Raw genomic sequence first — 27,668 nt, 5'->3', positions numbered from 1 at the left:
CATTGTCATGTTTGGTTTGTCACATATCCTTAGGAATTTTCTTCTAAATATCCTATCAGGAAAGTCATGGATCATGGAATTTCAGCTTCAGATTTCTTTCTTAATAATTTTCCTCTCTGGAATTTCTTGATTCTTTAGCCTAGTTAAAAAAATCTAGGGTCTTTGGTTTTTCTTTTAGCAATTGCAGTTATTGACTTGACATATCTGAAAATCTGGGCTTTTTTTATGCTTATGCTTTCATCCTTCAGTTAAGTGACTCTTAAAACATGACATGCTTTTGAAAGGAGAGCTTTCTAGAAAAGAGAAAATATTCATCTACAAATTTTGTGGATCAGTTAATTCAACGAACAGGACTACTGTATGCCTTGCATTGCTGGAAACTGGCAACACATAAATGATAAAAACCAGAGATCTTTATTCCAGAGTTCAGCAATCTGGCTGTGTCATCTAATATGGTAGCCATTAGCCAGATGGCTGTTGTGACTACTTAAATTAATTAAAATTAAATAAAAGTTAAAATCAGTTCCTTACTTGCCACATTCCAAGTCTTGGACAGTGCACATATAGACATTTCATGTCTTTGTTGGAGACTATGAATGAGAATTTGTGATGGTATTTATGTTGGCATGGTAGTCTGTTAGCCAGTGGCTTTCATCCATGTTTGGATTAGTTTATTTCTTGTCTTCCCAGGCCTTGGACCAAAGTTGGTAGTGCGATTCAGGATATAAAATTATCAGGGCAGTGCTGCATTTTCTAATTATAACACAGTTTTCTTCCAAAGCTTTCCAGATAGTTCATTTTTTTTTTTCATGTTGATTGCACTGATGTCTATAAAGAAAATGGAAAATAGATTGCATAGATTTTTTTTATTGTGGTAAAATATTCATAACATAAATAACCATTTTTAGGTATACAATTCAGTGGCATGAGGTACATTCATGTCGTTGTGCAGCCATCACCCCCGCTGGTCTCTAGAACTTTTTCATCTTCCCAGACTAAAACTCTGTACCTATTAAATAACTCTCCATTCCCTCTTCTCTCCAGCCCCTGGCAGCACCATTCGACTTTTTGTCTCTATGAATTTGACTATCCAGATACCTTGTATAAGTAGAATCATATACTATTTGTACTTTTGTATCTTATTTCACTTAGCATAATGTCTTTAAGGTTCATTCACGATCATTCCTTTTTTAAAATTGCAGTAAAATATACATAACATAAAACTCACCATTTAACCATTTTAAAGTGTACAGATTAATGGGTTTAAATACATTTATGTTGTTGTGCATCCATTATCACCATCCATCTCCAAACTTTTTCATCTTGAAAACTGAAACTCTGCCTATTAAACACAGTTAACTCCCCATTTTTCCCTCCCCGTCCCCCAGCCCCTAGCAACTTGCTTTCTATCTTTGTGAATTTCACTACTCTAGGTACCTCATGTAAATGGAATCATACTGTATTTGAACTTTCGTGACTGGCTTATTCACATAGCATAATGTCCTCGGGGTTCATCTATGGTGTATCATTTTCAGAATTTCATCCCCTTTTAAGGCTGAATAATAACGTATGTACCACATTTTGTTTATCCACTCATCTGTCAATGAACACTTGGGTTGCTTCTACCTTTTGGCTATTGCAGATAATGTTGTTGTGACCATGGGTGTACAAATACCTTTTGGAGGCCCTGCTTTCACTTCTTCTGAGTATATATCCAGAAAGGGAATTGCTGGTTATATGGCAATGCTGCTTGTTTTTTTTGTTTTAAGGGACTGCCATACTGTTTTCCAGATTTTTTTTTTTTTTAAAGATTTTACTTATTTATTTGAGAAAGAGAATGAGAGAGAGCACGAGAAGGGGGAGGGTCAGAGGGAGAAGCAGACTCCCTGCCGAGCAGGGAGCCCGATGTGGGACTCGATCCTGGGACTCCAGGATCATGACCTGAGCGAAAGGCAGTCGCTTAACCAACTGAGCCACCCAGGCGCCCTGTTTTCCAGATTTTATAGAATTTTAAGCTCTGTTGAACTTGAAAACAAATTTAATTCATACGAAGTTGAGATTGCTCAGATTACCTCTCTTGTATTTTTCTAGCTTGTACCCTGGTACTGAAGTAACTAACAGAGAGTGTTTTACTGCTGTACAGGTGAAGTCTCAGACAGAAGCTTTATTTCTCGTTACTGGAAGTTCATAGTGCTGCTAAAGGGGAAAATATTGTAGTGTTTGGCGTGTAGAACTCCTTAAAAATATTGACTTAACTTTCCTTTCTGGTAGAGTTTCCAAAATGACAATATTATGAAATGTGGTTTTTTTCTTTTGGTAAGAAATTTTCTGTTAATGGAGTTTTCATTATGTATTTTACCTATTTTTTCTCAAGCCCGTAGCACAGTTTTCAGTTTTTCCTCTGTATTCATTGTTTTCTGTTTCAGACATGTATAATACTATTTAAATGGCTCCAGAACAGAAGAAAGTACTTAGAATTAGACGTGAAAATATATGGGTTTTTTACATAAGGTTTCAGAGTTTTCTAACACTTTGATGCTTTTTTTTTTATACAATATTTTAAGCTAGACATTTCACATTCCTATAAGATTGAAAAACTTGAATCTTCAGCATAGTGTTAACATATGCTTAATATGTCTGAGACTATTCTCATTCTTCTGGTTTGTATGAGTTGTTATAAAACTTGGCTCAGATGGGCAGGAATAGAGACCAGTGACTAAAGGAAATAGGTTTTCTATATTTTTGGCTTTTAGGAAGTACTTACCTTGGCTTTGTTTCAAATGGTTTCAAGGTTGGCATTTTCTGCTTTTAAAATAGGACTGCCTAGTATAATTAGTAAGGCCCACAGCAAGCAAAGTGATTACCAAGGAATGCATGCTTCAGTCACTCCCAGACAAAGTTGATTTTATGGATCCAGATTTATTTATCTTTTTTCAGGGCCATTCTTGAGGTTCATGTTCACCTACTTAGGTCATTGAGGATTTTAAATTTGGATAGGGATTTTTTACACTTGTCATGAAAATATTTTGGCAGGATTTCTCAGTACCGTATTATGCGTCACTGACAGTCATAAATTTGAGCCAAATTTCATTTGACAGAGTTCATTAGGATTTAGGATTTTTCAAAAATGCTTGTCCCAGAAACATGGGGATCTCATCAGAAACTGAGGTGGCCACAGGATTCAGTGCTGTCATTTGGTCTTACTGATTGCCTTCATTGAAATCAAGATAGAACAGTGCATGTGGGTTCTACAGTCTTCTGAAAGTTGACTTGAAAAGTGTTTGGAAATTTCTCATGGACTTTGAATAGCTTAATGATCTTGTAAAGAATTATTTTTAGCTAGGAATCTCTACCCTCCTATAAGGGAAATAGTTATCTCCCTTTTAATTATTTATTCAATTGTTATGGAGATGGCTGTGAAAATGTTTAAGTTGGCTGATTTGTCTCTATAAAGGAGCCTTTTTGCTTCTAGAAAAGTTACTTAATGCGCACAAGAGTATTCTATGGGTATGGGAGCCTGCTAGGGGCTTTATATGACTGTTTTTCATTTACACTCTGCTTTTGGAGATGGGCGTTTACTTATCACTGCTGTGGTGAAAGTTTTAACTTAAGTTCATTTCATCATGGTTTCTGCATTTCAGGCCATCTTACAAAACAAGTTATTTTGAAAAATATAATTTTCAAGATAAGATAGTTGACCAAATTAAAAAGTTACTTTCTCTGTTTCAGGTAAATTAGACTTACTCTTTTTTTTAGTCTGTCTCATGGGAATGATTTTTTTTTCTTGATTTGGGAAATTCTCGTTTTCTAGCTCTACCACGTTGTTACAGGGTATATCTCTAAAGCTTTTGTTCTTGGACTGATAGTTTTTTGGGGGGTTTTGTTTTATTTTTTTACTCTGTCTTAGTCTCTTCCCCCAATATACTGTAAATCTTTAAAAGTCTTTAATAAATATATCATTCACTAATTGAAATGCTTAAAAAACTACAGCAACCTGATACTTTTATGTTATTTTTCAAATTTCACTGAACTATTTGTATTTCCAGAACCTCATTTTCTTTTTGCCAGAGCTCTTCTGTCCTCAGTGAAGTATTTTAAGTAATTCTGCTTAATTTGAGCAGTTTTTTGTAGGATTAACTAGCAGCTTTAATCCGCTTCCAGTTCTTGGCAGCTAATGAATCCTTAGGCTCCTATCTGGGTGTGTGCTTGCTTTGTTGACAGCCTGTCTGCTCGGTGATTTAGGTTGATTCGGCAGTTTTAGAACTGTTGGTGTAGAAGTGAGTCTTGGAGCAACAGAGCACCATTAAAGAAAAGGAAAGGGCAAGTACTTTTAGGATTTGCTGTGAAGTATAATGAAAGACTTAAGAGTATGTTAGTGAAAGGATTGCTGGGCCATAGCCTGCTTCATATTCATCACATAGTCATGGAAATATCTTTTGAAAAGACTGATGTAAAGGCCTGTTCTGCTACTGCTTTGTGAAATGGAAGATTGGAATTAGATGCTTAAATGGAAAATGTTCTCTTGTTGCAGCCTCTTTGAAATGTGCTGCTGGTGGGAGCTGCAGCTTCCTCCTGCTGACTCTGAGCCCCAGGCTTCGGTTGAGATGGTCCTTTCAGAAATGTGGAGCTTAGTCCAAGCCTGGATTTCAGTGGGTAGCACCTGGCATCTGTGGCTAGAAAGTCCTATGAAGTGTAAGTGCTTTATTCTCTCCTTCTCAAGAATCCCTTTTCCTTCCTTATCTTCCTTCTGTCTGCAGCTCAGCAAAGGGGAAGTACAATGAGCAATATACTGTAGTGTCTAGGGTATCAGGATTTGGTTGCATTTTCTTTATGATTCAGTGACCAAAACAAGATTATTTGTTTTTGGATGTCAACAATTCTTAAACCGTCCTAGAATTCAAAATAAAGTTGATAAATTATGACCCCTTAATATATAGTACTGACAGTATCATCCCAAGTAATTTTTCATTGACAGTCTACTTAGCAGCTGTGATATTTAAGTTTGCCACGTTTCTTTAGAGATCACTCTGTATTTTATTCTTACTCTAAAAGACAAGTATTTGAAAAGAGAGGCACATTTGACCAGTGGGTGAGGTAGCATCAAGATAAATAAGGGTGGTTAAAATGAGAGGACAGCTCTTTCACTTTGGTTCTGCCTGTTTGGGAATTTTCTGAAGACCAGTTTCTCATAGAAGTGTCCTAGGAAATTCAGCTATCTCTTAGTTTAGTTACAAAACAACAAAAACCTAGATAATTACATAATGAGCATTAAAAGATAAAAGTTTTATAGGTGATTTAGTTGCTTGGAGTTAAGTGCTGTTCTCTTTTTTCCTATTTCAGAAGTACTGGTAATATTTTAAGTTCATTCCAGAAGATTCCCATTTTAGGGAGATTTTAAGGTTCTCTTCACTGAATTTTTTCTGAAATATCTGAATCTTCAGATTTTAGCTAGGAAATTATTGAACTTCTTCTCATTGCTAAAACTAAATCTGTATTTAAAATAAAACAGAACCAAGGCTCCATCTGTGCAAGGCATGTGAGGTTCTACAAATGAGGATTCTGAATGAAAAATGTCTCATCCTCTCGGCCTTTGTTTTCTTTATCTGTAAAGAACTGATTTGCTTATTCTCTCTTGCCCTTTCTCTCGCAGTACATTTTGGGTTCTGTTCTTAGAGGTGATTCCCAATCCTTAAGTATTTAGCTGTGTAGTAGAAGGTTGGGCTTTTCATGATTGGGAAAGCAAAGAGGTGTTACAGACTTAGGAGATGATAGTATCTTGTCATTTTGCTTCATATTTAGTAATTTAATAAATATTTAAGTACCTCTTATGGCCAAAGGATTTTGTGAGATGTAGACAGTAGTTACAATTGTTCTTTACCTTTAAAGAGCTCACAGTCTATTAGAAAAGATGAATGAAGGCCTGAGTAATTATAATAGTACAAAGTTCTACGGTTGAGCTGTCATAGAGCCAATATAAAAAGATTCCTGCCTCCAATATTTTCTTGTTATCTCTGTGTTTCATGAGTTTGAATATGATGTGTTTAGTGGTTATTTGTGTGGGTGAGTGGAGGAAAGGAATGTTCTCTGTTGCCCCAGTCTACCATAGTCTCAGTTCCAGTGCCGCTGTTCTCAGTGGTGGGGCTTTCTCAGTGACCCTGATCTCACCTAAGGCATTCTTGCTTTGCCTTGCATCTGGCAGGTCTTGCGCAGGATACTTTTATTTGCCCTGCCCTCAGTTTCAGGAGACTTCTCTTGGTCAGTAACAGCAATAGGTCTTCACCTGTGCCGTGAGGGTGACAAGATTTGCTTCCCCCACACAGCTTGAGGCTTTTGTTCAGTAAGGGAGAGGATCTAATCAGCTTTTTGTGCCTTCTATGCCATTGAGGGTTCCTGTCCAGGATCATCCTACCAAAGGAGTTTTTCTCTGGTCTTTTGCCCTATCTCCAATCTTTGTCCTGAGTATCTGGGGGAGGTCTGTGGAGAAGAGCCTGTAGGTGGTTGTGAACTCCCCTTTTGTCTGTGAGTCCCAGAGGTTTTACATGTTCATGCTTGGTCCATGCTCAGACTTTATCAGTTTGTTCATAATTTTGGCAGAATTTTTATTAATTGGTTATGTTGAGCTATGTTTCTTTTCCTCATTTGTTATGCCACAGATGAACCAGTACTCGCCTCCTATCTCCTTGGAGGTCTGTCTTTAGATTTCAGTCTACTTGGTTGCCCTGGGACCTGAGCTTTCTGATGCATTTTAAGAAGTTATTTTGTAGTTTATTTGCTTTTGTTTATTGTTAACTCAAAAGCAGTGTTCTTTCTGACTTGCTACATCTTAGACAGATGTAGAACTCCTCTCAGGTATTTTTTTTTTAAAAGATTTTATTTACTGTCAGAGAGAGAGAGCATGGGCACGCCCATATACACAAGCAGGGGGAGCTGCAGGCAGAGGGAGAAGCAGGTTCTCCGCTGAGCAGGGAGCCTGATGGGGGACTCGATCCCAGCCAGGACCCTGGGATCATGACCCGAGCCAAAGGCAGACACTTAGCCAGTTGAGCCACCCAGGCGTCTCTCCTCTCAGGTATTTTTATTTATATGTTTTAAACCCCACAAGATGATATTACTTTATATAATCAGTGTCCATTAAGATATACTCGCATCCTTAACCTTTCCATTACTCTTCATTTCTTCCTATTTCCATGTTTCCATCCAGAATTATTTTCCTGTTCCGTGAAGAACACCCTTTAGTATTTTCTTCTTTTAGGGTATATTGGTTATAAACTGTCTTCTTCTCTTTTACTATTATTTAAAAAATTTTTTGTTTATTTATCTTATTTAGTTAGTAAGTAAGTAAGCAAAGCAGCGAATAAGCAAGCAAGTAAGCACTAGACCCAGCGTGTGGCTTGAACTCATAACCCCAGGATCAAAAACCAGGTGGTCTACCAACTGAGTCAGCCAGGCACCCCTTTCTTTAGGGTCTTAAATGTCTTATTTTGTTACATTTTGGAAGGGTTTTTTGTTGGTATAAAATAACTGATTGGTAGTTATTTTCCTTCAGTACTTTGAAGATACTGGTTCCCGTTGTTAATGTTGACAAGCCAGCTATCAATCTAATTGTTGTTCTTTTAAAGAAAATATATCTTCTTTTCTCTTTTCTCTGTCCTTTAGATTTTCCTCTTTGGCCTTTTTTGTTGTTGTTAAGATTTATTAATTTATTTGAGAGAGAGCACGTGAGGGTACAGAGAGAGTCTTAACCAGATTCTGCACTGAGCACTGAGCCCAATACAGGGCTCGATCTCATGACCTGGAGATCATGACGTGAGCCGAAACGAAGAGTTGGGACATTTAACCGACTGCGCCACCCAGGCGTCCCTCCTCTTTGGCTTCTTGACAGTGTTATTATGATGTGCCTAGGGTCTGGTTTTTCTGTCCTTCGGGTTTATAGAGCTTCTTAAGTCTGTGGGTTGGTGTCTTTTACCACTTTGGAAATTTCTCAGCCATTATCTGTAGTGCTTCTGCCCCATTTTTTCTTTTCCTTGTAGGATTTCAGTTACATGTATGTTAAAGTTTTTCACTGTGTCCCGCATGTCACTCAGATTCTTCCCATTCTTTCCCTTCTGTCTCTTTTGATTTTGTGCTTCGGTCTTATTATTTTCTCTTGATTTGTCTCTAGCATAGTAATCTTCAGTTGTCTAATTTGCAGTTTTAACCCTTCCCCCATTCGGTTATTAATTTTGGTTACTGTATTTTTCAGTTTTAGAATTTCCATTTGATTCTTTTTTATAGATTACATTTCTTAATGGACATTCTCCAGTTTGTCTTCTAATACATTAATCAGCTACTTAATTTTTTCCCAGCTGTTTATTTTGAAAAGTTCACAACTTGAAAGAACTGTAGAGTGAACACTGATAGCCCTTCTCAATTTGACAGTGTTCCATTTGCTTCTCTCTGTCTTTCTCTTTCTGTCCTTCTCTGAGTGTATTTTTTTTAACCTTGTGGAAGTAAATTGAAGACCTTTTAATGCTGTACTCCTAAACGCTGACATATTTCTTGCAAGAACAAGGACACTTTTCTAAACTAAAACCATTGTTACTCTAGAAATATAACTTTGGCATAATGGTATTATCTAATACACAGCCTATATTCAGATTTCCCAATAGCTTTTATTTTTTATTATTTTTCCTAATCCAGGATCCATTTAAGGAAAATGCATTGCTTGTAGTTGGTCTTTTTAGTTCTTCAGGGTATTTTGGTTTTTCTTTTATGATAGTGACACTAAAAAACAAATCTAGGCCCATTGTTTGTTTTTAATATGCCCCACTGTTTGGATTTGTCTCATCATTTTCTCCTGATTTCATTCAGGTAAAACATTTTTTGGAGGAATACTACACAGTTGATAATTTGTTGTTTTCAGTGAAACACATCAGGAGTAGTATAAAAATTTGTTCCAGGCACCTGGGTGGCTCAATCGTTAAGCGTCTGCCTTCGGCTCAGGTCGTGATCCCAGGGTCCTGGGATCAAGCCCCGCATCGGGCTCCCTGCTTGGCGGGAAGCCTGCTTCTCCCTCTCCCTCTCCCCCTGCTTGTGTTCCTGCTCTCGTTATCTCTCTCTCTCTCTCAAATAAATAAAATCTCAAAAAAAAAAAATTGTTCCATTATTGGTGATGTTAAGTTTTGTCACTTCAGTTAAGACATCATAATGTTTTAGTCCTCATTCCATTATCTAGGTACATTATTTTCTATTGTCATTTTTCTTTTCCCTTTGTTGTTGTTGTTATTTAGTCTTGCTTTTGTTTGATACTGGATATATTATGAAAAGTTGAAGGGATAATAAATGATGTTTTCTCCTGACATGATTTCTTTTGCTTCTGGCGGTTTTTTATAATAGGATCAAAGCCCTTTAATCTAAAAAGAGATGGAGCAGATTCTAAACTGTTTTTCTTTCGTTTGGTGATAAAATATACATAACATAAAATTTACCATTTTTAACTATTTTATCTTATTTATTTTTAAAGATTTATTTATTTGAGAGGGAGAGGGCATGTGCATGTGCGCATGGGGGGGGCATAGGGAGAGGGGGAGAGAAACTTTAGCAGACTCCTCGCCGAGCTCGGAGCCTGATGTGGGGCTCGATCCCAGGACCTTGAGATGACCTGAGCCGAAACCAAGAATCGGTTGCTCAATCGACTGCACCACCCAGGGGCCCCCATTTTAGCTATTTTAAAGTGTACATTTAGTGGCATTAAATACATTCACCTTAAGGTACCACCATTACTTTTTTTTTTTTTTTTTAAATATGACAGGGAGAGAGAGACAGCAAGAGAGGGAACACAAGCAGGGGGAGTGGGAGAGGGAGAAGCAGGTTTCCCGCAGAGCAGGGAGCCCGACGCGGGGCTCGATCCCGGGACCCTGGGATTACGACCTGAGCCGAAGGCAGATGCTTAATGACTGAGCCACCCAGGTGCCCCAAATGTACCACCATTACCACAGTGCATCTCCAGAACTTTTCATCTTCAACTGAAACTCTGTACCCATCAAACAGTAACTCTCCCCATTATCCTTTCCCTTCAATGCCTGGCAATCAAAATTCTAACTTTGTCTCTATGAATCTGACTACTCTTGGTACTTCATATTAGTAGAATCGTGCAGTATTTGTCCTTTTGTGTCTGGTTTATTTCACTTAGCAAAATGTCCTCAAGGTTTATCCATGTTATAGCATGTAATGGTACTTCTTAAGGCTGAATAATAATCATTGTATGTGTATACCACATTTTGTTTATCCATTCATCTTTCAGTTAGCATTTGAGTTGTTTTCAACCTTTGGCTATTTTGAAGTATGCTGCTATGAACGTTGGTGTGTATAAATATCTGAGTCCCTACTTTCCATTGTTTGGGGCATATACTCAGAAGCAGAATTGCTGGATCACACGGTAATTTTATTTTTAATTTTTGAGGCTCAGATGGTTAACACTTAACTATCTGAGCCACCCAGCCACCCCATGTTGTGTAGTTTTCAGTGTACAAGTCTTTTTGCTTCCTTACTTTATTGCTGAGTAGATTCTGTTCTTTTTTTGATGCTATTGTAATTTGATGCAATTGCTTTCTTAATTCCTTTTTCAAATTGTTCATTGTTAATGTATAAAAATTGTTCATGTTTAATATATAAAAACTGATTTGGGGTGTTGATTTTGTATTTTGCAACTTTCCTGAATTCATCTATTGGTTCTAACAGGTTTTTTTGGAATCTTTAGGGTTTTCTACATATAAGATCATGTCATATGTAAGTAATCATCATTTTACCCCTTCCTGTCCAATTTGAATGCCTTTTCTTTTTCTTGCTTAATTGCTTTAGCTGGAACTTCCAATAAAAACTTCCAATGCCGTGTTGAATTTAAGTGGCAAAAATGGGCATCCTTGTCTTGTTGCTGATCTTAGAGTTTTGAAAAGCTGCCAGTGACCATTGAGTAAGATGTTCATTGTGGGTTTTTCATGTATGGTCTTTTTTATGTTGAGATAGTTTTCTCTTTTCCTAGTTTGTTGAGTGTCATGAAAGGGTGTTACATTTTGCCAAATGCTTTTTCTGCATCAATTGAAATGTTAGTCTTTTTCCCCCTTCATTCTTTTAACATGTGGTATATTACACTTTTAAATTTTTTTATGTTGAACCACCCTGCATTCCATGAATAAATCTCACTTGGTCATGGTGTATAATCCTTTAATGTACTGTTGAATTTGGTTTGCTAGCATGTTATTGAGGGTTTTTTTCATCAATATTTAAATTGGTCTGTAGTTTTCTTGTAGTATCTTTGGCTTTGGTATCGGAGTAGTACTGGTTTCATAGAATAAATTAGGAAGCATTCTCTCCTCCTCTTCAGTTTTTTGGAAGAGTGTGAGAAATATTGGTCTTTAAATGTTTGGTAGAAAACACCAGGAAAGCCATCTGGTCCTGGGCTTTTCTTTATTGGAAGGTTTTGATTCAATATTTTTACTAGTTATAGCAATATAGTCTATTTAGATTTTCTATTTCTTCTTGATTCAGTCTTGGTACATTGTATGTTTCTGTCTGCCCATTCATCTACAGTATCCAATTTGTTGATATACTGTTGTTCATAGTATTTCTTATAATCTTTTTTTATTCTGTAAAATTGGTAGTAAGTCCTCACTTCCATTTCTTTTTTCCTAGTTAATATAGCTAAAGGTTTGGCTTTTTTTTTTTTTTATCTTTTCAAAGAATCAAATCTTTGTTTTTCTGTTCTCTTTTTTATTTATCTTTGCTGCAATTTTTGTTATTTTCTTCCTTGTGCTAGCTTTGGGTTTAGTTTGTTCTTTTTCTGCTTCCTTAAGGTGTAAAGTTAGGTTGTTGATCTGAGATATTTCTTTTTTAACATAAATGTGTGTGGCTATGAATTTCCCTCTAAATGCTATTTTTGTTGCATCTCATAAACTTTGGTATGTTGTGTTTCTATTTTCATTTATGTTAAGATATTTTCAGTTTCTCTTCGTGTCTTATTGTTTTAAGAATGTGTTACTTTTGGGGCACCTGGCTGGCTCAGTTGGAAAAGCATGTGACTCTTGATCTCGGGTTTGTGAGTTCGAGCCCCACATTGGGTGTAGAGATTACTTTTTAAAAAATCTAAAATATGGGACGCCTGGGTGGCTCAGTCGTCAAGCATCTGCCTTTGGCTCGGGTCATGATCTCAGGATCCTGGGCTTGAGCCCCACATCGGAATCCCTGCTCGGCAGGGGGCCTGCTTCTCCCTCTGCCACTCCCCCTGCTTGTGTTCCCTCTCTTGTTGTGTCTCTGCCAAATAAATAAATAAAATCTTTTAAAAAGATCCAAAATAAAAATGATGTTTGGAAAATAAATCTTTGCATCCCCACCCCCAGGTTTAACAGTCCAGAAGGAAATGGGCTTTTTGTTTTGTTTTGACTTTTGGTTCTGCCCTTCCTTTTTGAGATCTCTACTTCTAATTTATTTTTATTTTTTTAAAGATTTATTTATTTATTTATGTAATGTGTGCATGTATGTATTTATTGGGGGGGAGGTGCACACAGAGGGAGAGGGTGAGGGAGAAGCTGACTCCCTGCTGAGCAGGGATCCTGATGCGGGGCTCAATCCCAGGACCCTGGGATCGTGACCTGAGCCGAAGGCAGACACTTAACGACTGACCCACCCAGGCGCCCAGTCTTGTTGTTTTAAAAAATATGCTTTTTGAGTGTCTTTTAATCTGTAAGTTCTCTCTCTCTAGATTATTTAACTGTTGGAAAATCTGGGCCATTTGACCTGTTGAGTTACTCTATGTTGTGGATTTTGCTGATTGCATAGTTACCATGCAGCTCTAGTCTCCTCTGTGTTTCCTGCAAATTGCCAGCTTCATCCAAAGGTTTGATGAGACACAAGTTTGATCCTCTTGTCATTGTGGTATCCTGTTCTTTTGTCAGGATGCACATAATATTTGGTTGGTTGTTCTCATGGTCTGTGAAACAAATTACCTTAAAACAAAAATTGTTTCAGGGGTACTCAGCTGGCTCAGTCAGTAGAGCATGTGACTCTTGATCTCAGGATTGTGAGTTCAAGCCCCACATTGAGCATGGAGCCTCCTTAAAAAAAAAATTTAAAAAACAAAAACAAAAATCATTTCATTGTATCTCACAATTTTATAGGTCACGTATTTGAGCAGGACTCTGAATTCTAATTCTTCATGAAGTTTGGTGGATGGGCTGGTCTGGGGGTTCTAAGATGGCTTCATTTTCATGACTGACACTGATAGAAATGGCTGGAAGGCTGGACTTAGCCGCCCTCCTTTTGCTTTCCATGTAGTCTAGGTCTCTTTACATTGTCTCTCCAGTAGAGAACTCTGAGTTGTTGGTTTTTTTTTTTCTTTTTAAAGATTTTATTTCTTTATTTCTTTATTTGACAGAGAGAAACACAGCGAGTGAGGAAACACAAGCAGGGGGAGTGGGGAGAGGGAGAAGCAGGCTTCCCGCTCAGCAGGGAGCACGATGATGCAGGCTCAATCCCAGGACCCTCGGATCATGACCTGAGCCAAAGGCAGACACTTAACAACTGAGCCACCCAGGCGCCCCCCTGTTTCTTTTTTAAAGTTCACCCACTAATTTTATCCCCTATCCATGAATATTTCCTGTAGCAATTATTACTGTGGTGTTGAAATAGTAATTGTCTATTTTTCTCATTCCTTCTTACCTTTATTAACTAAGCATTCTTCTGTAAAAATGATGTTTTATATATTACAAATAACTTCACACTTATTTATTTGGTCATTGTTCACATCAGTATGGACTCATGGCATTTGCTTTATTTTTGAGTTTATAATCCAATACTATCATAATCCATTTTCTTACACTAGGTTTTTTATCTTTGGCCATTGAGCTCTTTCATGTTGGCTTCTGTGTCCTTTGGACTTTAGACTGGTTTTTTTGTTTGTTTTTAGATTCAGCAATTGTTTAATGTTATCGTGTCCAATTTATTTAGATGGATAGCCAATATCTCTGTGTTTTTCTGGTAGACTAGTTTTTAAAATGTTTTTCTGGCCTGCTTTCCTTGTAGAGATGTTATTCTGTTCATTATTTTCTTTTTCCCCCTGTATCTGTATATGGCATTTGGCTTCAATTGCTTATTTTTTATGAAATTAGTCTTTCTGAACTTTAGGAGGCATGGCTAAGGGTAGTATTTCCATCTTCAAAGAACTTCCTTTTCTGTTGTTTTCTTATAGTATTTACAAATGTGGTTTGATTTCTAAGATTTCCTAGTTTTGTTATCTTCTCCTTTTCTTCTTTTGTCTCTATTTTACTTATCCTGTATAATTTTGATTCTGTTCACAGCATTCTATCTTCAGTTTGGAGTCCTGTCCTTCATTTCAGGAATTTATAGAAGCTAGACTGTACCATCTCCTTAGATGTTATGTAGGCCTCTTCCACTCACCTCTTCTACTCACCTGCTTTCAGATCAGACAAAACCTCTTCTATTTTCAGTCCTCAAATTGTCTCTCTTTTCTTTCCATTGAATACTTTTTGGCTCTTTTGGTGTTCCTCTTGCCTTATATCCGTTAGATACCCTGTTATTTTTCTCTGCTTCTGCTTTTACTGAAGCTGAAACTACACAGGTCTTACAGATGTCACTGGTTTGTCCCCAACCACTTATATTTTGGGGTTCTTAGACATAACAAGATAATACCTGGTTTTGTTGTAAATGCCCATAGTGCTTTAGTTTTGCTCTTTAACTGCTGTGTTTTTATGAGGGCGTTTATGGAGATTCCAAGGTTTCATAGAATCTTTTTGCTATTATTTTTTTAAAATAACAGTTTGAGGGGAGCCTGCCTGGCTCAGTTGGTAGAACATGCGACTTGTGATCTCAGGGTCATGAGTTCAAACCCCACATTGGGTATAGAGCTTACTTAAAAAAAAAACAAAAGCCAGGGACACCTGGGTGGCTCAGTTGTTAAACATCTGCCTTCGGCTCAGGTCATGATCTCAGGGTCCTGGGATCAAGTCTCGCATTGGGCTTCCTGCTCAGCGGGAGAGTCTGCTTCTCCCGCTCCCTCTGTGCTCGCGCTCGCTCTCTCTCTCTCTCTCTCAAATAAATAAAATCTTTTTTTAAAAAAGCCAATAAACTAGATTATAAAGTATCAGTTTGAGAAAAATATATTTTGATGGCATATTAAACTCCAGATGTGCTTGAGTTACTGGTTAGATACTAAATAGCTAAAAACTTATGTGGCTGGAAGATTTTTTCTGTGACATAATGTTTTATGCTTATTTTCCACTGTCTTATTTGATTGAAAGCTAAGTTTTATGTTAATTAACCTCTAATGAACTTCAGTGTCTCTGTTTTCAATTTACTTTGGGAACTTGTACAGGCCATTTATTCTGCCTGTTTCTCTTTATTGACTCCTGTTTATCTTTGGAAAGATCTTGAAGAATGATTATGTATTACTTGTGAAGTGCTCTAGCTTTATAAGAAATTGACTAGGTGAATCTTTGTGATCTCCTTCCACAATTGCTTCTGCTCCTGAATTGAGATTGCAAATTTTTTTTTCAGTTCATTATTGCCAGCCTACTTTAGCCTTCTCCCAAGAAGAGGCAGTTTGGTAGAATTGGATTAAAATTAATCAGTTGTTAATTAGTTGCCTACTGTGTACTGCACAACTTTGTTCCCAAAGTTATCTTTCAAAATAGAACTCTTTTATAACTGTGACTATCCGTTAGAGACCAAATCCTATGCTTTCATTCCATTATTATTTCCATAGATAGATTTATTTTCTCCTATGAAAATGATTTTAGTAGTAAGTATATATTAGCACTTTGCCAAACATAAATACATTAGAAAATAATAGAAGTATGTGAAATAATATTCATTTAGGGTGAGATTTATTTTCTCCTAAAAGGAACTAAAGATTGAAATGTAGGTCTACTGAGACCTATTTATAGATATATTAAAATGGTTATCAGATTCAATTCTCAAAGTAGACAAAAGCTTATAAAAGTGGAAAAGAAACATCTAACCAGATAGGGTTGGAAGTTATACAGTGACATTTTAGTTTTAGTAGGAGCTTTTGGGACTTTTTTCTTCCTACTCTCTCCCCTACACAATTAATGATTCTGATCAGCAAGGTTAGACCTATTGATCTGATTGATAACTCTCATGCCTTCCTAGAATGAGTCAGAAGGATTTAGGTAATACTTTTGTTGAACAGGACCTATAAATATATAGTTTGAGGTATTGGCTAAATTAGTGGGTAATTTAGCTTGTCGGGTTTTTATTATATTGGTCTACATATGTTTTTACGTGTATTGAGGTGTAACATTAAAATTACTTAGTACAATAGTCTTTAAGACATTTTTGTCTGATCTGCTTTCAGGTTCATGCATGGGAGATTTCAGACCAATTGTTACAGATCCGACAGGATGTGGAATCATGCTACTTTGCTGCACAGACCATGAAAATGAAGATTCAGACCTCATTTTATGAGCTCCCCACAGACTCTCATGCCTCTTTACGGGACTCATTACTAACCCATATCCAGAACTTGAAAGACTTGTCACCTGTCATTGTAACGCAGGTAAATCCTGTGCTTCTCATTAGGGAAATTTGTAAGGCCATTTGGATTTATCAGATTTTGATTGACATTGCTAGGCCATGTGAAGTAATGTTAACTTTATTATGGACTTAATGGTATATTCTTAAGTGGATAGAAAGTGAAAATCTTCTATGTTAATATTAGAGTTCATTTGATTTCAAACCATTTTAAATACCAGAAGTGGGGGAGATGAGTATAGGTTTTCACAGGCAGGCATATGTGCCCCCCCCCAACCCTATTAAAATTGCAGATGATAAAAATATTGTATACTCTTCTGTTCTGGGTCAGAGGTCTGCCTACTTGCCTTTAAAAAAATCGTTTCTGGACCAGTTGGCTAGTAAAAGTCTTACGAATGAAACAGTGAAGCATCTGGCTCTTCCCCCTTAGACTGGTAAATACATTAGAAAGGAAAACTGGAAGCTTCAGTGAATACATACTCATGTGTGTTCTCTGCCTGGCATAGAAGTGCCCTTGAAGAGGAAGGAGGCTTTTGCATAAGGCTTCAAGATGAGAAATGGAAAGAGAAGGGAAATGGCATTCCATTACTTGAGGATTAAGTCAAAGGGCTGACTTTGTCAGTAACTTTGGCCTTTTGGCAAAGTATAATTTATCTGTCCATGAAGTTCTATGGTATTGCCAAATAAAAGTAAGTATTGATATATTCTGAGGAAAATCTATAGTCTGTTCTTTCTGATTTCTTTTTGTTGTTTTTTGGTTTTGTTTTTTCATTTTTAGAGGTTAACTTTTAAATCCTAGCAATTTGTAGCTAGCCCAGAAGAGTTTACATTATATATGTAGTTGTGGAGGTGAGGAGAGGTGGGTGGGTGGGGTGTCAGTCTTTGTTGTCATATTGTTTGGATAAAGTTTAGTTTCTTTGCTTTCCAATTAATATTGATGGTAACCCTGTTTCTGTTCATCTGTTTCTATTCATTTATTTAATCTCTCTTTTTATTCAGCTGGCTTTAGCAATAGCAGACCTTGCCCTACAGATGCCTTCCTGGAAGGGATGTGTACAAACATTGGTGGAAAAGTAAGTAACTTGTATTAACTATATTCTAGCATTTGGAATTACTATTAACCTTGTACAAAGAGAAATTTGTTCGCATTAGCTAGACATTTGGGATATTTCCCCAAACACTTAACAAAGAATTATTATTAACTTTTGTTAGATTAAAAGAAAATCATTTAAAATTTAAATATTACAGAAGTGTGTCATGTGGAACATAAAAGGCCCTCATAATTTATACACACATGTTCCTTGAATTAACTGCAGCAAAGTCTTTCATTGTCTTGTGGATCACTCCCACTAACTGACATGTCAGCAGTTCTATAAAAACATTGTCAGAATGTTTAAGATTATATTAAATTAGAAATCATTATGAGTAAAAGTTCTTACTAATTGGGGTTTATTTCATATCTGTCAAAGGGACAGTATGATTTTCAGTTACACGGAGCCTGCTACTTTGAATAAAAGCATTTCCTCATGGTCTTGGCCGGATAATCTTGATATTTGTTTGCATTTTGGCATTTGGTTAGGGTATTATTTTTGAGCAAAGTGGATGTCCTTTTTGCCTAATCCAACTACAATGTGTCATTAAATCTTTATATGGATAGTTGTTTTTTTTTAAGATTTTATTTATTTATTTGACAGAGAGAGACACAGAGAGAGAGAGCACAAGCAGGGGGAGTGGGAGAGGGAGAAGCAGGCTTCCCGTGGAGCTGGGAGCCCGATGTGGGCCTCGATCCCAGGACCCTGGGATCGTGACCTGAGCCGAAGGCAGCCGATTAATGACTGAGCCACCCAGGCACCATGGATAGTTTGTTTATTTTTTTAAAGAAAATTTTCATTAAGAAAATTAACGCATGTTCCTTGAAAAAACTCTAATAGTGTGGAAGCTTTCAAAGTAAAAGCCTTTCTCTCTCCCTATTTCTGTATTTCATAAGTAACCACTATTAATGGTTGACTGTATAGCCCTCCAGACTTTAAGCACTTTAAAATAAATAAGTGCGTATATATTCTAATATATCTATGTGTTTGTTCACTCATATGTAATATATTTCATATACTTTTTATATAGTACGTTGTAGACATCTTTTCATGTTAGGACATAGATATTTCATTCACTCTAATGGCTGTGTATGTTCCATTGTATAACTGTCTGTAACCTTTTTTATTCTAATAATGGAGGACCTTTATATTTTCCCAATATTTTTGCTATTACGAGAAAGTATTGCAGTGCATATATTTATATACTTTGCATGTGTATGTGAGATTTTCTGAGAGAAATTTCTGGAAGTGGAGTTGCTGGGTCACAGATGATGCAAGTTGAAATTTTGATTTCCAGATACCTTTCCAAAAAATTTTATCTGTTTTTCCTCCATTTTAACAGTAGTGAGAATGCTGCTCTTGTTGTTACAGGTTATTCTGAAGCCTGTTGTTATCTTGTGATTTTGTATTTTCTGACTCTGAGTAACTTTAATCTCTCCCCTTTCCTTTTCCAGATATAGCAATGATGTAACTTCTCTGCCTTTTCTGCTGGAGATCCTTACAGTGTTACCTGAAGAAGTACATAGTCGTTCCTTACGAATTGGGGCTAACCGGCGCACAGAAATTATAGAAGATTTGGCCTTCTACTCTAGTACAGTGGTATCTCTATTGGTGAGTAAATGTGAAATACTGAGTTGTTCTGTAGGGGCAAAAAGCCATGGTGGTTATTTTTTAATTCAGTTGCATTATTGTGAAATACGATTTCTTTGCAAAAATTGGCAATGATAATACTGTGACTTTTATAGAACACTTTACAATTAAATACTTTCATATTCAGAAACTATACTTTTTGAGCTTGTAAGTAACACTGTGAGGATGATGTTATTTCCATTTTATGAATGATGTAAACGGGCTTTAGACTTATACAACTGTTAGTTCAGAATTTGAACTCAGGCTTTGTGATTACACATCCCTTGCTTTTCTACTACTTCATGGTACAAACTGTTGGCTCTTGACAAAGAACCATGCTAATGTATAAATTTACTTAAGGAAAGGATCCTCTCTTAAGGATCAGTTGAGATTTGATAGGGAAGTGGTTCAGGACTTTAATTGACCTTTGGGCAATATCACAATTACAGATTAGGTAATACTACACTATCTTTTTAAAAAGAGTTAAATGTGATTAGGTCCTTTTTGACTAGGTGGACATTTTAATGCTGTAGACCAGTGATGGGTAAATTTATGGCCTATGAGCTAGTCACCTATTTTTGCAAATAGAGTTTTACTGTAACATAGTCATGCCCATTCAGTTATGTATTGTGTACGTCCATAATTTTGAGCTGAAGTGGCAGAGTTGAATAATTTTCACAGAGACCACATATAGTCTATAAAATCTAAAGTATTTACTCTTTGGCCCTTTAAAGAAAATATTTGCTGGTTCTTGAACTTGATGGTATTAAATTATCTAGCCGCCACATCTCATTTTTAGGTCTTTATAGTCTAGATCAATTTTTTCAATAATGTGGTTATAGATTATTTTTCAGGGAATTGTTTCAGTACTTTTGGAACATCATAGAACTTTTTATTTTTTTTTTAATTTTTATTTAAAGATGATAGTTGCTTGAGAGTTGGGTTTTTTTGTTGTTTTTTTTTTAAGATTTTATTTATCTTGACAGAGAGACAGTAAGAGAAGGAACACAAGCAGGGGGAGTGGGAGAGGGAGAAGCAGGCTTCCCTCTGAGCAGAGAGCCCGATGTGGGGCTCAATCCCAGGACCCTGGGATCATGACCTGAGCTGAAGGCAGACACTTAATGACTGAGCCACCCAGGCACCCCAGAACTTTTTATTTGAAAAAGAAATTTTTTACTTAAAATTGCCTTCAGATCGGTGTTAGAAATTCACTGGAAAATTACTCTTTTATATGCATTTTTCAGAATTTATTTTAAGGAGATAGTATTATTGAGAATTAGAAAATACAAACTATATTCAAACCATCTGGAGATCACAGTTAACCCTTTAGTACATATCCTCTATGAACATATGACAAATTTTTGAAATACAAATGAGATTATATTTTACCTATCCTTCTATAGCCTGCTTTTTCAGTCATCCAGCTTCATCTTTCCATTTCAGTAAATTTTTATATCATCTAATAAATACCCAGACCATCTTCACATTCCCCAAGTTCATCCTAAAATAGCCTTTACAGCATTTTTCCAAATCAGTATCCAGTCTAGAACCATGCCTTGTATCAGTTTATTATGATTCCTTTTTTTTTTTTTAAGATTTTATTTATTTGACAGAGAGAGAGCAAGTACACAACAGGCAGAACGGCAGACAGAGGGAGAGGGAGAAGCAGGCTCCCCGCTGAGCAGGGAGCCCAATGCGGGGCTCAGTCCCAGGACACTGGGATCATGACCTGAGCCAAAGGCAGACGCTTAACCGACTGAGCCACCCCGGCGCCCCAGTTTATTATGATTCCTAATCACAGTCCCTCTTCCCCTTCTTTTCAAAATGACACTGATTGAGTTGAGATTGGACCAGTTATTTTATAGATTTTCTTGCCTTTTAGATTTTCTGGTTGCTTTGTCTTTGTTTCATTTAGTTTGTTTTTCTGTTCTCTGTATTTCCTTTAATTGGAAGTTGTATCTAAAACAGCCTTTCTCAGTAGGGATTCCTCTAGAGAATTAAGCCTTAATGCCCTAAGGCATCCATTGTATGGAACAAATTCTCTCCTATGCATTAATAATGGTACAAGTATACTATCCTTAGGATAATGGAGAAAACAGTCACCCAAATAATTTTCTGTAGGACTTAATTCTTTCCAGAACCCTGGTTGAGAAAGAAAGACTTAATGATTGATTTTAAAAGGTTAAAGATTTTTAAATTTTTATTTATTTATTTTTAAGGGGGGGGGGGGCGACAGAGAGGGAGAGAGAGAATCTTAAAGCAGGCTCCATGCCCAGTGCAGAACCTGACATAAAGCTTGATTCCACAACCCTGAGATTGTGACCTGAGCCAAAATCAAGAGTCGGACACTTAAATCAACTGAGCCACCCAGATGCCCCAAAAGGTTAAACATTATTGACTGGAATACATCATAGATACTTCATGTGTCATCTTATCAGAAGAGAAATACTTTTTGGTGACCTTCCATTAGTGATGTTAGGATTGACTAGATTAGGATGCATTTTTCAACTTACCATTTATTTTAAGTTTGATTCTTCCGTTTATAAAGTTTGTTTTCCTCCTTGTAATGCAATTTGTATGATGGTAGTTCATAAAATAGAAAATGTTCAATTCCATATCAACCTTTGCCTAAAGATTTTAAATTCTAGTTGGTAATCATTGTCTTAATAATTTCATCGTGGGGCGCCTGAGTGGCTCAGTCGTTAAGTGTCTGCCTTCGGCTCAGGTCATGGTCCCAGGGTCCTGGATCGAGCCCCGCATCGGGCTCCCTGCTCCACGGGAAGCCTGCTTCTCCCTCTCCCACTCCCCCTGCTTGTGCTCTCTCTCTGTCGCTGTGTCTCTCTCTGTCAAATAAATAAAATCTTTTTAAAAAAAATTTCATTGTGGTTTGCAAAATAATATTTTAATAATTCTGTCATTCTTTCTGTGTATGTATTAGTTGGTATTCTTGTGAGTATTCTGGCATTCTTCTAGGAAAGCACTATAAATCTTAATTCTTTTTTAATTTCCTGTTTGCAAAATAGGGTTTTGTTTTAAATCTGCCTCAAGTGTCACTGTTTTTTTTTCTGTCATCTCTTTATGGAGTGTTATGACTCATGGGTTTTCATTGATTCAGGGTCTCAACTAAAATCTTTCTTTTGATGCTTAAAATATTATAACTTTGGCCACTGGAGCATTTCTCTCCTTCCTAACACAAAAAGAGGACTAATACTCACCTTGTTACCTCCTTGCCCCAGATCTAGAATCCTTTTAGTATCAGTCTGTGTTTAGTCAGAAGAGAGAAACCACATAGTAGTATGTGGGAATGTTTAATACAAAGAATGATTAATTCTAACTGGAGATTACAGTGATGAGGGATTGTCTGGTAAGAAGTAAAGAGAGCTCTAAAGAATATAGCCATAAAACAGAAACAAGGAGCAGACATTAACCCCAAGGCTAAGATAGAGTTTCCAAGGAAGGAGGAGTTCACCCCCTCCCAAGGCTAAGATCCAGACCCTGTTGTAGAAGGCACAGAATTGTGGAGAAGTCATTTTTGGCACTCCGTGCTGCTGAAAATCAGTCTTTTTGAACTTGCAGGAAATCTGCCTTCTAGGAAGCCCAAGAAAGCTGTTCGGGGAAGGTGTCTCTCTGCCACAAAATCACCTTGGTATGGGAGTACCAGAGGCAGCTGCTGGCCACGATGTCTGGCAGACACTGGAGAAACTGAACACAGTGAATCTGGTGCTGGAGAAGTTGTACATTCTTTAGGAGCCAGACGCGATTTGCTGTAAATCCATTGGAGAGGGTGGGGGAAATGCTGGGGAAATTGGTGGCCAGTGCATTGCAAGAGGCAGGCACCAGAGGAAATAGGAGTCTGGGGCTGGAGGAGCGGCACATTCTGTTGAAGGCTACCAAGGGAGCACACTAGCACCGGGAAGCAGACCCTTTTTCTCTTGTTTCTCTCTAGTGGCCTTCTGACAAAAAGTCAGTCTAGCGGCACAGGAAAAAATATTTAAAGGGCCCAGATCCATTTTTACAGAGTAGTCTAAAAGGGTGAATTTGGTGCTGAGGGGCAATACATCTATAACCAGCCGTAGTCTTCCTATTTGACTAACTTAGCTTCCTATTTGGTTAACTCTTTTACATATATTCAGACTCGTGTGCAGGGGCGCCTGGGTGGCTCCGTTGGTTAAACATCTGCCTTCGGCTCAGTTCATGATCTCAGGGTCCTGGGATCGAGCCCCACATTGGGCTCCCTGCTCAGTGGGGAATCTTCTTCTCCCTTTCCCTCTGTCCCTCTCCCCGGCTTGTGTGTACTCTTGTGCTCACACACTCTCCCTCATGCTGTCTCTCAAATAAATAAAAATCTTTTTTTTTAAGATGTTATTTATTCATTTGACAGAGAGAGACACAGAGAGAGAGAGGGAACACAAGCAGGGGGAGTGGGAGAGGGAGAAGCAGACTTCCCGCCTAGCAGGGAGCCCAATGCGGGGCTCCATCCCAGGACCCTGAGATCATGACCTGAGCCGGAGGCAGACGCTTAACCACTGAGCCACCAAGGCGCCCCTCAAATAAATAAAAATCTTAAAAAAAAACAAAAACAGAAAACTTGTGTGCAGTGGCATAACAAGCAAATAGGAAATATGCAGAGCTACTACAGCCCTCAGTTATGTATTGGTCAGAAGAGTTCTATAATTGATATGTATGGCTTTCTTGCACAACTCGTTTCTTCTTTCCCCTGCTGCTATAGACTGAATATTTGTGTGTGTGTCTCCCTTCTCCCGCCTCCCCCCACCAAAATTTATATGTTGCTGTGGACTGAATATTTGTCTTTGTGCCCCGCCCCCGCAATTTATATATTTATATGTTGAAACCTAGTGCCCAGTGTGGTAGTATTAGGAGGTGGGGCTTTTGGAAGGTGATTTGGTCATGAGTATGGGACCCTCGTGAATGGGATTAGTGCCCTTATAAAAGAGAACCCAGAAAGCTCTCTTCCCTCTTACGTGATGTGTAAACATAGAGAAAAGATCCTTCATTATGAAGCAGGAAGCCAGTTCCTCAACAGACACTGGATCTGGGGGTACCTTGATCTTGAACTTCTTAGCCTCTAAATCTGTGAAAAATAAATTTCTGTTGTTTATAAGCCACCCATCTATCATATTCTGTTACAGCAGCGTGAATGGACTAAGACAACTGCCTTGTTCAGAACCTCAGCTGGTTGGGGTTCTTTACTCTGTGAAGTGACCCAAACCTTCATTCCCCCAAAGAGTCTGAGCCCTCAATAATCCTGCCTTTTTTGGTTGTTGCTTCTGTAGTTTCGCATTAACCTTTACTGTTGAGCATGGAAGTATTAAGAAGCTCTCTAGAAAATTCTCTCTGTTCCAGACTGAGAACTCCTTGCTTCAGTTGTGTAGGAGGAACTCAGTTTTTCCTTGGTTATTGGGATCAGTCACTCCAGCCTACAGTTTAACACCCTCCTCCCCTTTTTCCTATTGGTTCAGTGGCACAAGAAGCTCAAATTGTCCAGGTGGTTGACTTACCTTATAGTTTACTGGAATCATGTTTGTACTTCCTGGTAGAAGCATTCCTTCCTTGGGGACCAGAATCTCCAACAGAGGTCACAGTTGCTCATTACTGTACTTCCCTTACTCTGATACGAGTTCCTTGATTAGATAGGAGGCCTTGATGGTTGGATATGGCATTCTGTGAGTCTATGGTTGATACAGTGCTGACAGAAGCACTGCAAGCAGGGAAGGCAAATCCATATCCAGCATATAAGTCTCTTTCTTCCTGTGAGCCTTGTCCTTCCAGACAAATTTCTTCTTCCTTCGTGAAAGAAGTTCAATGTAATCAATGAACCTGGTCCCCATGGTAGATGGTGCCATTTTAGGGACTCGGTGTTGGGCTCTGCTATTGGCAGATTTGACACTCATCAGTAGTTTTGACTTACTTAGTGGAAGTTCATGTTAATCCTGGTGTAGCCTCTGTCTCAGCTACTGTGGCCACTTTGTTGATGAGCCTATTGAGCAAGGTGACTGGGGAAAGGGGCTAACATTATAGAGTTTCAAATTTTGTCCATCTATCATTGAAAGATTTCTCTATAGTGGATGTCCTTTGGTGGGTATTCGCATAGGACAAATTTCTCCACAGTCTGTGCCTGTTTGTATACCATTCATATATACTTCTGCGTCAGACTTCCTTGTCACCAATCTTTTAATCATGCTTCTTCCAAATCCCTGGTCATCCAAATCATTAAAAATTGTCCATAAATAAGTACAGATCCATATTTTTGGTTCTCTCTCACTCCATACGTTGTGGACAACCAGTTATACTGCTTGAAGTTCTGCCCATTAGGATTTTCCTTCAACCACTGTCCTTCACTGTCCTTCACTACCCTGTATGGGTCTGTAATTCTGCAGCTCTCCACCTTCAGGTGGTACCAGCATGTTGTACACATCATTCTGTAATCTGGGCTAGAGTTTTCTTCTTTAGTTAACTAGGTTGTAAGGAACATCCAGGAGGCAGGAGGCAATAGGCATGGATTGAGGGAAATGAACCAATGCAAAAAGAGTTGGTGTCAAAGGAATCTGACCTACCTGCTCATGCAACTTTCTTACACCTTCCTGAACTCAGTTTCTTGTATTCCATTTCTGTCGGATGACAGGTTGCTGTTATGCATGCCCATGTTAAGTAGTTCAGACAATACTTAGTTCATGGTGAGAAGCTCAGGCCACGTGGTCACCTGATGTCCTATGGATAGATGTTCAGTTTCTACCAAGGTGTGGTAGCAAGCCAGAAGCTGTTTCTCAAAAGAATAATTACCTGCAGAAGGTAGAGATTTGCTCCCAAGTCCTAGATATTTGCACTATGATTTTCCTGGGTCCTTGCCAGAGGCACCATATACTCATTAAATCCAGAATCTCTAGGAAGTACACTCATATCAATGAGATTGGCTCAAGTTAGTGGTATATTCCAGCCTCCCATGGTCTGGTACCCTTAGAATCATTCCCATATATGTTACCCAGGTTTCTTCAGATACATGTTAGCAAAGTTTACAGTTTTCTTGATAAGTTATTTCCTCTTGTATATACCTGTCATTCCACCCCTCCCCCAACCCCCGAAGGTGCTAAGATTTGGCCATAGTTATGGGTGGCACAGGAAATGGTTGTGGTAGGTCTTGAAGAGATTGGGCATCACCTATGAAGGCATTTGTCTCAGATGACATTATTACAGGGTTTTCAAACTGAAGAAGGCTTTTCTCAGACACTGGAAAGCAGACTGCATCTGCTCGTAAGGGAGACTCAATAATTTGGGAGTTCAAGATTATCTGTTTCATTAGGGTCCAGACACCAGATGTCTCTTTTCCAAGTTTCAGAATTCCACATTTTACAATTTCTTAACTTTCACATGAGAAATTTGGTGAGATTGTGAATTCAGCTATTGTTTGTAGTTCAGCAAGCCACACAAATTATGTGTATGACTATCAGCCCTGGAGCTACACAAAATAAGAGCTTCATTTAGAGTGGTTGTAGAAGATTTGGTTCTCAGACTATGACTTGAATTGAGTTAAGGGACCTGAGCTTGTCATTTTCTTTTTGTAAGGTCTCAAGTGAAGCCAAAAGAATCCAGTCAGCACTGCAGCCCTCATAAGCATCATTACTGGCACAGTGGTCAAGTGTAGGAGCTACTTGGACTCCCATGGCATGTGCTTGACTTAACACTTCCTCATAATTGACAACAAGCAATAGCTTGATTTGTTGTAATGAAATCTGAAAAATTTGTCCCTGTGGTACTTAATACAGTCTATAACTCTGTCATGTAGTTTGTCATGTTACAGAACCTGGAAAATGAAATAGTCCAGAATTGCCAGGAAAAATAGGCTGGCTGTAATACCAGGTACCAGAGGCCTCTTAAACCTTTTTCATTGTTTCCCCCACGTTCCTCTTATTTACATTCTATTCCATCCCATTTTGTCAGTATTTTACTTTTGTGGTCTCTTCAAATGGAGACTTTCCTAAACATTGTGTTGAACTTTTAAAAGTTTTAAATATTCTTCTTGCCCATATAGTTGACTGAGCCTGTCCTCTAATATATTTTTCTCCCTTCATTTAGTCTTCATTTTGTTAATCCAAGGTCAGTTTTTATTTACCTCTGCTTTATTTTTACTGGTGAACGCTTCTGGCATTTGTTTCAGCTTTGAGGCCTTGCTTTAAGAGACAGAGTTCTTAATAATGCAGTTCTTAAAGAGGAACCCAAGGTAACTTTCTCTTAGTTCTGAAGCTTTCTGGTGTGTGTTTGATTTAATTAGCAGAATTTTTTTCTCTTCAAGCAACTAGATTTAGATGTAGGCTTTTTCCAAAATTCTGTTCTTAAGTTTGAGTCAGAAGTTAGAATGTATAGTCAGGTTCTCCCATTTGTAAACATCAT

At 37.8% G+C, this 27,668-nt stretch overlaps 1 protein-coding gene across 2 annotated transcripts in view; it reads left to right on the top strand.

Moving 5' to 3' along the window:
* TNPO3 (transportin 3) overlaps nucleotides 1-27,668 on the top strand; it is a 79,591-nt gene that overhangs the window by 7,636 nt on the left and 44,287 nt on the right. The window contains exons 2-5 of one of the 2 annotated variants that reach the window (XM_027573637.2): nucleotides 4,532-4,692; nucleotides 16,367-16,567; nucleotides 17,542-17,615; nucleotides 19,088-19,244. In XM_027573637.2, coding sequence (XP_027429438.1) covers nucleotides 16,445-16,567; nucleotides 17,542-17,615; nucleotides 19,088-19,244 — 354 coding nt within the window. In that variant the 5' untranslated portion in view covers nucleotides 4,532-4,692; nucleotides 16,367-16,444. The remainder of the gene's footprint in view (nucleotides 1-4,531; nucleotides 4,693-16,366; nucleotides 16,568-17,541; nucleotides 17,616-19,087; nucleotides 19,245-27,668) is intronic. The other variant, XM_027573635.1, reaches the window with a different exon arrangement.

This window comes from Zalophus californianus, chromosome 12 (genome assembly GCF_009762305.2).
Source record: "Zalophus californianus isolate mZalCal1 chromosome 12, mZalCal1.pri.v2, whole genome shotgun sequence".
NCBI classification, from domain to species: Eukaryota; Metazoa; Chordata; class Mammalia; order Carnivora; family Otariidae; genus Zalophus; species Zalophus californianus.
Note: the sequence above shows the minus strand (reverse complement) of the source record. Positions and strands in the feature narration are given on the sequence as shown.